Raw genomic sequence first — 13,069 nt, 5'->3', positions numbered from 1 at the left:
AAAGAGTGGAGCAACTGATACCAGATGTGTTGCTGAGCCAATGGGTGGCAGCGTGTGTGTCCTTCTCTCTAAATGGGTGACTGATGGCATGGCTGAAGTTGGTCTGTTAAACATTGCTGTGGTGTCTGCTTTGAGTCCCTTTGGACAAAAACATTTTCATCCACCAGCTGTACTTGTAAGAAGTTTTGCCAGCTCTCATCTGGCATCAAGCTGCTTGCCTGATGGAAGCTTTGTATCTCACCCAACAGAAAATCTGTTACTTTGTCACATCAACAAACAAAGACAATATCGAACAAATATAGCTGTCTGTCATATTTTTCACCCTGTTATTTTTATACTGATGCTAAATTCAGTGCAATTCATTCTAATTTGACAGGACCAGTGTATGAAGTGAGCCTCTGTAAGCATTATTTTGTACCAGGATTAAAGTAAAGTAGCTTTAAGCAAAACTAATTGAATACCAATAGAAATGCATATCTCACTCTCTAGTAATCCGATAGAGTTATATCTGAATAGGGAATACAATTCACTTCTTTTGGAATTTTATTTCACCATCATTTATTTTGTAAGTCCATTTTCTCCATGTTATACTAAGATAATTGAAATGGTTCCGGGGTGCCATTTAGTGTTTAGCAATTTGTGATGTATTGTCAGTGGTAGTAAAGGACAGTCTCTGAATCCTACCAACAGCCACAGAGCATATCCCAGAAGTCAACAGCATATCCTCATGGGTTACTGAGACAGTGTTTTGGCAGGTAGCTATCTATCTAAGTACACATCAGCTCTCACCTGGAGTAGCTGAAGGAGCAAGACTTCCAAATGGTACCTTTCCCAGCTGGACAACAAGATTAATTTCACTTGTTGGGCCAATACTGCCAGAGTGTGTGAAGAATGACAGTGAAACATATCCATCTTTGGTCTTCTGGCAGCATTCTTAACTTCAACTCATATTTAACATGTATTCCTCAACCTACACCTTCCCCCCAAAAAAAAACAGATGATCCTGTCATTTTGTTCATTACTGTTTGAGGACCTATCATCTGCCTATTGGCTTCACTGCTTGTGATTTTCAACACCTCCCACATGAGGCCTAAAGGTATGGGTATAGAGTTCTGTTTTTTTTTGCTCCTGGTTGTATTTTGATGGAACTGATTAAGAATAATAAATATGTTGTAAAATTCATACAATATGTACAGTCAAAAACAAATCTAGAACATTACTGATTAGATAATGAAGGCTAGAGATGTGACAAGGTGCTCAATTCATTGTGGAAGTTTTGAAATTGCCTGCTGCCTCACTGTGTCGGAAACAGGCACCGAATCTGTGCAGACTGGAAATAACATCTCCACCTCGCTGACAATTAACACTGGCGCTCCCCAGGGACGTGTGCTTAGCCCAGTGCTCTACTCTACACCCATGACTGTGTGGCTAGGCATAGCTCAAACAGCATCTATAAATTTGAGGATGATGCAACCATTGTTGGCAGAGTTTCACATGGTGACCAAAGAGCGTATAGGAGCGAGATATATCAGTTAGTTGAGTGGTGTCTCAGCAACAACATTGCACTCAAGGTGAGCAAGACCAAAGAGCTGATTGTGGACTTCAGGAGGGGTAAGACAGGGGAACACAAGCCAATCCTCATCAAAGGATCAGAAGTGGAAAGGGTGAGCAATTTCAAATTCCAGGTGTCAATATTTCTGAAGACCTAACCTGGACACATCATATTGATGCAACTATAGAGAAGGCATGATAGCAGCTCTACTTCAGTAGGAGGTTTTAGGAGATTTGCTTTGTCAACTGAAACACTCAAAAACTTCTACAAATATATCATGGAGAGCATTCTGACAGGCTGCGTCACCGTCTGGAATGGGGGGCGGGGACTACTGCATAAGATCAAAATAAGTTGCAGAAACTTGTAAAATTAATCAGCTCCATCATGGGTAACAGCCACTATAGTACCTAAGATATCTTCAAGGAGTGGTGTCTTAGGAAGGCAGTGTCCAGCATTAAGGATCTCCACCACCCAGGATATGCCCTCTTCACACTGTTACTTTCGGAAAGCAGGTACACGTGTGTGTGTGTGTGTGTGTGTGTGTGTGTGTGTGTGAGAGACTCAGTCTTCTTTCCCTATACTTATTTATTATGTAGTTCATTGTACTGCTGCCTGATTCTGATCATCTCATGGACCAAAGTAATCCATTACAGGACACAGTTCAGATGTGCTGAAGCTATGGCTTCAGGAGAAAGAAGGGAATGAGAAATATAATAGAAATTTGCCTGACTAGTGTTAATATCTAGAGAAAGGTATGACATTCTAATTCTTTGGAAAAGGGGGCCATTCCCAGAACTCCTTTTCTCTTGAACATTATTCAGAATTATTTTTGTCTCTGGAAGACTTCATTTGTACCATTATGTGTTAAAGCTTAGAGAAGGAGATAGAGACAAGTGTCGGCAGGGCTTTTATATAAATGTGGAGGCAGAATGAGGCGATCTGGCTTATAAAAGTAGCAAGGTCAGGGAGAGAATAGCAAATCTGTCTTTCCATATTTTCTTGCAAAATAGGAAGAGGACCTTTGGCCCATTGATCTTATGCGGGTTTGCAGAAAATGCTATTGCCTCATTAAATTTTCTTGTAACCTCTTATGTTCACAAGTTCCAACCACTCACCTGCACTGGAGGCAAATTAAAGAGACCAATTAACCTGTGAGCCCTCATGGCTTTGGGAATTGTGAGGAAACTGAAGTGTGTGAATCCCTCATAGACAATACCAGAGACAAAGATTGAGTCCAGGTGGTTGGAGCAGTGAGGCAGCAGCTCTACTCTCTGTGTTACTGTAGCAACAACTTCTGAGGACTTGTTATTGTCAGAGATTAACATCTGGCTTGTAAGCAGATACAGGAGCAAGTGTAGTAGGCCTCATCTGTGAAGCACATAGGGATGGCCCCTGGCCTTCAGTGTGGTTGTGTTGGATCCTTAGAATCATATTTGTTATGGTGAGATCAGGGCGATGTCTGGGAAGGATAGGAAAGACTGGAAGACTGATTGGGAATTGATATAAAGGTGGAATGAATGACGGAAATGAGGATTGATTTTTTTCTCCAAAATTAGTCATGAGATATGTCACTTCTTGGATCAGAACTCTTAGTTAATTATTATAACTAATAATAAAACTTCAGTACCAGACTTGACAGCCTTCATTCTGGGGTCCCAGCATATAACTTGCTCCCATGCAGGCTCTGGTTGCTATTACAGATCTTGCAATGCTGCATATTTACTCAGAGACAACTACTTGCCTGCTTCATTGCTTAACGCAGAAGGTTATTGTAATTGTGCATATGTTGGATTAGTGAAATCTGTCTGGGCAGTTTAAGCCATGAGTGATGCTTAAAACTGAGTCTGTATCTCATACAGTCAAAGAATTAATGGCATGGAAATATATCCTTCTGTTCAATATGTCCGTGCTGTTCAGTTTGTCTACCTGAGCTATCTTGCATCTGGCCTGCATCTCTAGGCCTTTCCTACCCATGTACCTGTTCAAACTCTTTGAATTTCACCAATGTCTACCAGTTCCCCTGGCAGCTTGTTCTACATACCCACCGTCCTCTGTGTGCAAAATGTTGCTCCTTATGCGCCCTTTAAACCTTGCCCATCTCACCTTAAATCTATTCCTTCTGGTTTTAGACTCCCCTCCCCCAGTAAAAAAAACACTCATCTTACCTGTGCCCTCATGATTTTATATACCACTACAAGTCAACCTTCAGCCTTCTATGCTCCAAGGAGAAAAGACCCTCATAACTAAAACCCTACTGACCCAATAATATCCTTATCAATCTTTTCTGTACTCTTTCTTGTGTAATGACATACTTCCTATAACTAGGAAACCAGTACTGTACACAATACTCCAAATATAGTCTCACAAGCAACACGGCTGTCTAATTCTTGTACTCAATGCCTTGACTAATGAAGGCAAGTGTGTTCGTCACCATCCAGTCAACATGTGTCACCATCTTCAGGGAACTATGTATTTGTATCCTGGGTCTCTCTGTTCTGCAGCACTTTGTAGGATCCCATCATTTACTGTGTTGATTTAGATTTTGTAGTGATGTTAGATACCCTTTTAACACTTGCGGAACATCCATGCCTTATAGCCTCTGAAAGTGGGGTTTAATCCTGACCTGGTGTGCTACCTGAGTGGAGAAGTGAAATTGGATTGCTGTGCTCAGAGCCAACATGACGTGAAAGACTGAGTTGCCTCCTTCTGTGCCATGATGAATAAGAAAGGGTTTTATCACTAATGGGGTCAGAAAGAGTAGATGAAGGGGGAAGGAAAGATGTGCAAGGAATAGGGAGGGTTAGACCATGGTAGAGGGGAGGGAAAAGGGGTGGGGAATGGAATAGGGTCAGTTTAGACAGGAGATGGATTAATTTGAAGCCATTTAGAGTGGATTGGGGAGAGGCAATTGGGAGATGAGGGTGAAATGAAAAAGTGATCAGAGAAGAGGGGGGAATGGGAAAAAATACTATATTGAAGATAACTAACATCTTGGACCTCCTGGCAATGGGCAACCAAGGCCAAACCTCCCCTAAAACATGTCATATCCACCCTCAACCCAACATCCAAGGCCCCTTCCATTACCAGATCTCAGATTCACAGGAAAACTTTGCATTAATAACATCAAATCCTGCACTGTACATCATGTGATGTTGCTGTGGATGCCTAATAGGCTTTATGTGTCCACATATAAACTGAATGAATGTTATAGAAGTTCACTACTAACACATTTGGTACTTAATCATGTTCAATTTTTGGTAAAATTCCATTATGCAGCACATAAAAACATGACTGCTCAAAAGAATTTCTTGGCCCTTGTTATAGGAAATAAAAGTTATTTGTACAATGTACAATATTGAATTAAAATTAATGAATTTATTCAGTTGAAATAAATAAAGGCATCTGCTATATGTCATATATGGCCTCGAGTCATTCTTTCTCCCTGAATTTTCACTAATTAAAACGCTGCTCACAAAGAGCCAACTGGCTGAAGAATATCAGCTCTGGAATTTTCAACAGAACCCAAAAAACATTGGCTTAAAATTTATTGCTGCTGCAGGTTGTATTTAAAACTATTAATTAATATTTTGAAGGACAGAATAAAGTGATCTAATTAATACAGCAAACCTCGACATAATAAACAGTGAATAAAAATATAATTGGAATGTTTTGATTGGACTGTCCTGATTAAATTCATTCTGTAGCTCATACTAATAATACAGCATTGTAAATTTATCTTTGAAGTTATAAATGGCCAGAGGCTATTGAATTTGGCCTAGTCTGGTTTGACCTTGAGAACTGCACAATTGGACCAGTTGAGAAGCAACCTGAAATTCTTTAATCTATGCCAGTTGTTTTCCTGTAGCCCTTTCTCCTGCTACCTCTGTCCTCACTCCAGAAAACATGAAGAACATTAATATTATTACATGAGCCAGTTGTTGCTCCTACAGCTTCTCCTTGCTCACTGAAATAATCCATTTTCTAAAGTTCCTTCTCCTGAACACAACTGTTTTTCAAATTTTTCTCTTATTTTGACCTCATTTCTACTAAATAGATTATACACTTCCATATCTTGCCCTCCATACTCTTCCCAAAGTAGGAGATAAGCTAATTTGGTGTCTCTCCTCAACTACACAGCTTCCCCTTTTAAAATCATTGTTCTCATAAGCTTTTTCAAATGAATATTGACTTTTTTTGTAAAGTTTTGCCTCACTTCTAACTTCGATGACAACACAAAGTTCTTGAATGTGTTATTACTTTATATTTCAATCTCTCTATTGATACTTCAGTCCTTTTCACAACATCAAGACAGCCTTAAAAATGAAATAGTCTGTCATTAAAACTACAGTTATTTTTCTTGTCTGCTATACCACAATGCTTTAATGGATTTACTCTTTCAAAGAGAGGTTGCCTTTGGTTGGTTTCATTCTTGTGGTGCTGATTGTTACCAGAGAATCTCCAGTGAAAGCTTCTCCAGTAAAGGTTTGAAGATATTAAAAAAAAATGCCAGAATCAGGAACAGAAAAATAGAACACTGGAAGGGTTGAGTGGTTAAATCCATAAAATGGATGCAGAAGATCTGTTAATGTTTTGGATCGATGTCCTGCATCAGGACTGAGGGAGAAGGAAAGATTGTTAGAATATAACAATGGAAGGTATTGCTCAGGGTGACAGGGAGGGAGGATTGTAGAGGGGGAGGTAAAGGCTGGTAGACAACAGGTGGTACCAGATGGTGAGGGGATGATAGGCAGACAGAACCAATGGGGAAGGGCATGGCACGTGATAAGTGGCATCTATTTTAATTCACTTAGGTAGCAAACAAACCAATGGAAGGAAGAATAGATATTTCACTTTTAGGTATCACATATCCCTGGTGTTCTCCTCCCATATTAACTCACTTTTCAACCTAGTTTTCTCCTCCCAAATTTGTTCCATCTATCAACTATCATCTTCTATTTCCACTGCCAGACCCAGCAGTGCTAAATACTAGCAAACCTTTCTCCTTCTCAATCCCAAAGCAGGGTCTTGTCTTGAAATATTAACAGACCTTTTGCTTCCACAGATGCTGATGAACTTGCTACGTTCTTCCAGTTCTGTTTTTTGGTTTCAGAAAAGGCTTATTTTCCCCACTCCAAAATCACACCTGTGCTATCCTCCAAGGATGCCTTCTCAATCTACTCTCTCCCACTCATTAAAGTGCAGTCCCTTGGCAAAATTATCAGCTCCCACTCCTCTACAACTTTGTTTCTAGTCTACCTAGCCAAAATCTAGCCATCAGTGAGCGACAAATTTTGTGTTAACCAACTTTCTTATAACTTTGATACTCAATTCCATCTTAAGCTGAGGTTCTGAGTTCCAAATTTCCCCATCACAAATAATATTTACCTCCCTCTCTGTGGCACTTATTGTTTCCATCCTATCTCAACTCTGGCTCTGCAAAAGCCTTCATCTCATGGTTAGCCTATTTCTTCTATGCTTTTTAACATTCAGATCATCCAAACATTTGGTGTCTATAATCTACTCTGCCTTGACAACTCAGTTTAAAAAAAAGATCTCAGTACTTATTCTGCCTTTTGCCTATCACCTGTCCAGCTCTTGGCTCTATCCCTTCCCCTCCTGTCTTCTCCTATCATTTTGGATCTCCCCTCCCCCTCCAACTTTCAAATCCCTTACTCACTCTTCCTTCAGTTAGTCCTGACGAAGGGTCTCGGCCTGAAACGTCGACTGCACCTCTTCCTACAGATGCTGCCTGGCCTGCTGCGTTCACCAGCAACTTTGATGTGTGTTGCTTGAATTTCCAGTATCTGCAGAATTCCTGTTGTTCAGTACTTGTTCTGGTTTGGTTTCATTTCTTCCTATCTCTGATACCTCCTATAACCCTATGACCCCAAACAATTACACTATTCTTTTGTTATTGGCCTTTTATCTCCTCTTCATTGTATGTAGCCTTTGACCATGAATTCAGCTATTTTGATGATGCTTAGAGTGAGACTTTGTCTGTATCTTGTTTTACGGCGGTTGGCATCCAGCTTAATGGTGCATTACCGCCACCCTCTGCTCCAGAATGTGCACTAGACATACATTCTAAATCCCTTCACCCAATCTCTCACACACACACACACACTTCATCCTCCCATCTTTGACCATCCTAGTATCCTATTCCTGTTTATTCGTCATATTCTATAAAAAACCCCTGTACCCCTTAAAAATGCTAAAAATATCCAGACTTGTGCTCTCTCACCCATGCCCAGCAACCCTTTTAATGTGAATTCCTGCATCCCCAACTCCCTTAATTTATTTCTCATCACCTCTCTCTGTATCCCATACTTCCTGCAACTCAGAACTACATGTTCTACTGACTCCTCTTCCTGACATTCCTCACACAATCCTGTCTGGTGTTTCCCTATCATTTTCAATGTTTTGTTTAATGCACAATGCCCCAGCCTTAACCTAGTCCACACAATTTCCTCTCTTCTGTTTCCATTACCTACCCTAGTAACTGCAACACTCTTTTGTATTTGATATAAATGCCTCCCTTTCCCCTCCCTGTCCCATCTTTCTTGCCACATTCGGTTGACTTTTTCCCAGATTACACACTTAACCTCTGCTTTACTGATACTAATGTGCATTTCCACATTTTCTTTCTTTAACGCCCTCTTTGTCAACTCATCCACCCTCTCATTCCCCTTCACCCCTACATGTGCTGGAACCCATAGAAATTTTACCTGACCTCCCTGATTTGCAATCCTTGTAACTAACTGAAGGACTTCATAAAGTACATCTTGCCGACTGTTTGTGTGAAAAGACCTTAAACTTGCTAGAACGGAGGATGAATCTGAACATATCAATGCTTTGACTTGTCTGGCTTTCTGCACCCATTGCAATGCAACCAACACCGCCAGCATCTCCACTGTAAACACTCCTAACTTATTAGATGTTCTTCTGCTGATTCCAATTTCTTTTGCTGGTATGACCACCCCAAACCCTGTCACTCCTGTTGCAGGTTCCTTTGCACCATCCATATAAATGTGAGTATAATCACTATACTTTTCCATCACATGACAGTTAAATGCATTTACCAAATCTGTTTTATATCTTTCTTTCCTTTTTACCTCTAACAAATGCCAGTCTATGTCAGGCCATACAAGCTTCCATGGAGAGTGAGACTCCAAAGGGCTAAGTGATCTTAACTGAATCCACAGACCACATCAAGAATCAAATTGAAAACAATTGGCAAGTGCTAATTGATAGCTCAGCCAATTATATCTTCTACTGCTTTGACTATGATTTAGTAATTGTCTGTAACTTGCTCCTTTTATGATAGGTCCTTATTCTTACGTGTATGTCTAAGCAATTTTGTACTTTTTCTTGCAGATCTCGTGTGGCTATAGCATAACAGTCATATCATGATAATCCCTGGGGACTTTAACATGAAAATAGATTGAGAAAACCAGGCCAGTACTCGACCTCAAGAGACAGAACTTGTAGAATATCTAAGGGATGGCTTTTTAGAACAGTTTGTTGTTGAGCCCACTAGGGGATCGGCTGTGCTAGATTGGGTGTTGTGCAATGATCCAGAGGTGATAAGAGAGCTTGAGGTTAAGGAACTCTTAGGGAACAGTGATCACAATATGATCGAGTTCACTTTGAAAATTGAGAGGGAAAAAATAAAATCTAATGTGTCGGTATTTCAGTGGAATAAAGGAAATTACAATGGCATGAGAGGAGAAATGGCCGAAGTTGACTGGAAAGGGATATTTGCAGGAAGGACAGCAGAGCATCAATGGCTGGAGTTTCTGCAAAAAATGAGGGAAGTGCAAGACAGATATATTCCAAATAAGAAGAAATTTTCAAAGGGAAGAAGGACACTGCTGTGGATGACAAGTGAAATCAGAGCCAAAGTAAAAGCAAAAGAGAGGGCATACAAGGAAGCCAGAGCTAGTGGGAAGATAGAGGACTGGGGAGTTTTAAAAACTTGCAGAAGGAAACTAAGAAGGTTATTCTGAAGGAAAAGATGAATTATGAGAGGAAGCTGGCGACTAATATCAAAGAAGATACTAAAAGCATTTTTAAGTATATAAAAGGTAAAAATGAGTCGAGGGTAGATATAGGACCAGTTCTAAATGATGCTGGAGCTATTTTAATGAAAGATGCAGAGATGGTAGAGGAAATGAATGTATATTTTGCATCAATCTTCACAGTGGAGGATGTCAGCAGTACTCCGGACATTCAAGAGTGTCAATGAAGTGAGGTTTGTGCAGTGAAAATTACGACTGAGAAGGTGCTCAGGAAGCTTTATAGTCTGAGGTTGGATAAATCTCCTGGACCTGATGGAATACATCCTCTAGTTCTGAAGGAAGTAGCTGGAGAGGTTGCGGAGGCGTTAACGATGATCTTACAAGAATGGATAGATTCTGGCATTGTCCTGGATGACTGGAAAATTGCAAATGTTACTCTGCTATTTAAGAAGGGTGGGAGTAGCAGAAGGGAAACTATAGACCTGTTAGCCTGACATCAGTGGTTGGGAAGTTTTTGGAATCAATTGTTAGGGATGAGATTATGGCGTACCTGGAGGCACATGACAAGATAGGCCAAAGCCAGAATGGTTTCCTGAAAGGAAGATCCTGCCCTGACAAACTTACTGCAATTCTTTGAGGAAGTTACAAGCAGGGTAGACAAAGGAGATGCAGTAGACGTGGTGTACTTGGATTTTCAGATACCCTTTGACAAGGTGCTGCATGTGAGGCTGCTCAGCTAGATAAGAGCCCATGGAATTACAGGGAAGTTACTAGCATGGGTGGACCATTGGCTGGTCGGCAGAAAACAGAGAATGGGAATAAAGGGATCCTATTCTGGCTGGCTGCTGGTTACCAGAGGAGTTCCACAGAGGTCGGTGTTGGGACTGTTACTTTTTACGATGTATGTCAATGATTTGGACTACAGGATTTGCGGCTAAATTTGCCGATGATACAAAGATAGGTGGAGGAGTGGGTAGAGGAAACAGAGAGCCTACAGAGAGACTTAGATAGTTTAGGGGAATGGGCAAAGAAGTGGCAAATGAAATACAATGTTGGAAAGTGTATGGTCACTTTGGTGGACCATAAACGGGCAGACTATTATTTAGATGGGGAGAGAATTCAAAATGCAGAGATGCAAAGAGACTTGGAAATCCTTGTGCAAGATACCCTAAAGGTTAAACCTGCAGGTTGAGTTGGTTGTGAAGAAGGCAAATGCAATGTTGGCATTCATTTCTAGAGGAATAGAATATAAGAGCCAGGACGTGATGTTGAGGCTCTATAAGGCACTTGTGAGACCGCACTTGGAGTATTGTGTGCAGTTTTGGGCTCCTTATTTTAGAAAGGATATGCTTATATTGGAGAGGGTTTAGAGAAGATTCACAAGAATGATTCCAGGAATGAGAGGAACATTTGGCTGTATTCCCTGGAGTTCAGGAGAATGAGGGGCGATCTCATAGAAACATTCTATTAAAAGGCCTGAACAGATTAGATATGGCAAAGTTATTTCCCATGGTAGGGGATTCTAGGACAAAAGAGCACAGCTTCAGGATTGAAGGACATCCTTTTAGAACTGAGATGTGGAGAAATTACTTTAGTCAGAGGGTGGTAAACTGTGGAATTTGTTGCCACGAGTGGCTGCGGAGGCCAAGTCATTGGGTGCATTTAAGGCAGAGATATATAGGCTCTTGATTAGCCAGGGCGTCAAAGGGTATGGGATGAAAGCAGGGGAGTAGGGATGACTGGATGACGTGATCAACCCATGTTTGAATGGCAGAGCAGACTCATTGGGCTGAATGGCCTACTTCTGCTCCCAAATCGTATGGTCTTATGGTCTTATATCCTGTTATTTCCACAATTTCAAAGTAACATTACCCCAAAAGGTAAAATAATTCTTCAATTTTCAACTCCATGCATGCATTCATGTTGAGACTGTGGAGTGCTCTTCCTCAGTGTATTGGGATTGCATACTAGGTTAAATATGTATTCACTATAAATATATTCCATACATTCTGTCTATAACCAGCCATATTTTTGTCAAGCAGAATATCATATGTCTCTAAGTACTTATTTGTGCCACCCAGCTGAGGGACATAATTGACCAAACTTCAAACAGGTAAGTTAGCATAACTTGAAGCTACACTGCACCACACATGAAAGTTATCTGTTTAAATTTATATCATTAGAATAGAGTGACTGCTTAGGAAGTATTATAGCACAAAGGATTCCATGTGCAGATTAACTTGGGAATAACTTTATGCCCAGGGATGGATGAGTTGAAGACAGATGGGAGATGATATGGGGGGGGGGCGCTCTGTGGAGCAAAATCTTTGAGCCAGTGTGCTTTAACCCCACCAACTTCTGGTTTTAGCAGGAGTACGGTAGATCAAGAGATAAACTACTCTCCACAGGCAACAGTTGACTGGCTTCAATTCAACGCATGATTTTTCAGACCTTGGAGGCCATGTTTATAGATCATGAAAATCATGGTAAATAGGGCAAGATGGAAGAGCCAGGTTCTGGAATCCTTGTTCCAGAGCAGTGGAAGTGGTTTCTTGAGTCCCACATGCAAGCCTCTATGAAGTTCCTGTAACTGGCACAGCACCATCAGCTCAGCTGTGTCACTCAGTCCCTTGTCTAACCAATATAAACATACCTACAGTTTCAAACTTCGATTGCACAACACCAACAATCCCTGACTCATCCCACATTTATGATTAACTTATCACCTCCACTACAATCTCCTACCCAACCACCTACCTGGTTGTTTTTCCCACCCCATCAAGTTGGCCAGCTGTTAATCAGGAAATCGGTTGTGAAAGTTAAAAACAAAGATCCCTGCTGTTGGTTTAAACAGAAGCCAGCAATTCAAGCTTTTTTTTTGGTCAGGAATTCCCTACTTCCTTCCACTGACACCTAATTAAATCTTTTGTCCTGAGCCCATTAATAGAGGCTCATGGTAAACTGTTAGTCACTGAACCCACAATAATCTATACTAGGTTCAGTCTTTGGAGCTTGATTAGAAAACATTACAGTTAGATTCAAGTCACCAGACAAATTGTGTGATTGAAAACGTATCACTTAATTTTATGGAGACAATCCGATTTTTAATTTTGCAGTAACTGCTCAGCAGCATTGACCTACCTGTGCCTCATGTCTCTGTTTCTGATTCAGCAATTTGAAAAGTCATCAGTGCAACGTGGGAGGAACAGAAAAGAAAGACCATTTAATTGTTATATAAACCACATTAAGGCATACAGAAACAACCACCCAATAAATACAAGCATACAATGGGTGAAATCATACTCTATATTGGTGCACAATTGTCTGAAAATTCACCATTTGTTGGTAATAGGTGTAGATTTTCTTTAAATACTTTCTATAATCTAGACCTTAGTCTTTCTTCCAAATTCATTTTCTTGAAGTCAATGGAATGGACTTCAGAGGCAGAGTATAGGAAATGATTCTGCTCATTTAGCACTACTAACAATAAATTGATTTC

The 13,069-nt window shown here is 40.5% G+C and overlaps 1 protein-coding gene across 6 annotated transcripts in view; it reads right to left on the bottom strand.

Annotated features, from left to right (window-relative positions):
• tenm1 (teneurin transmembrane protein 1) overlaps nucleotides 1-13,069 on the bottom strand; it is an 802,783-nt gene that overhangs the window by 124,475 nt on the left and 665,239 nt on the right. For 5 of the 6 annotated variants that reach the window (XM_072271295.1, XM_072271298.1, XM_072271296.1 and 2 more), the window contains one exon: nucleotides 12,712-12,732. The exons of the other annotated variant lie outside the window; for it this stretch is intronic. In XM_072271295.1, coding sequence (XP_072127396.1) covers nucleotides 12,712-12,732 — 21 coding nt within the window. The remainder of the gene's footprint in view (nucleotides 1-12,711; nucleotides 12,733-13,069) is intronic. 6 annotated transcript variants of the gene reach the window in all.

Source organism: Mobula birostris, chromosome 10 (genome assembly GCF_030028105.1).
Source record: "Mobula birostris isolate sMobBir1 chromosome 10, sMobBir1.hap1, whole genome shotgun sequence".
Taxonomy (NCBI): domain Eukaryota; kingdom Metazoa; phylum Chordata; class Chondrichthyes; order Myliobatiformes; family Myliobatidae; genus Mobula; species Mobula birostris.
This window is presented reverse-complemented; position numbering and strand designations above follow the sequence as displayed.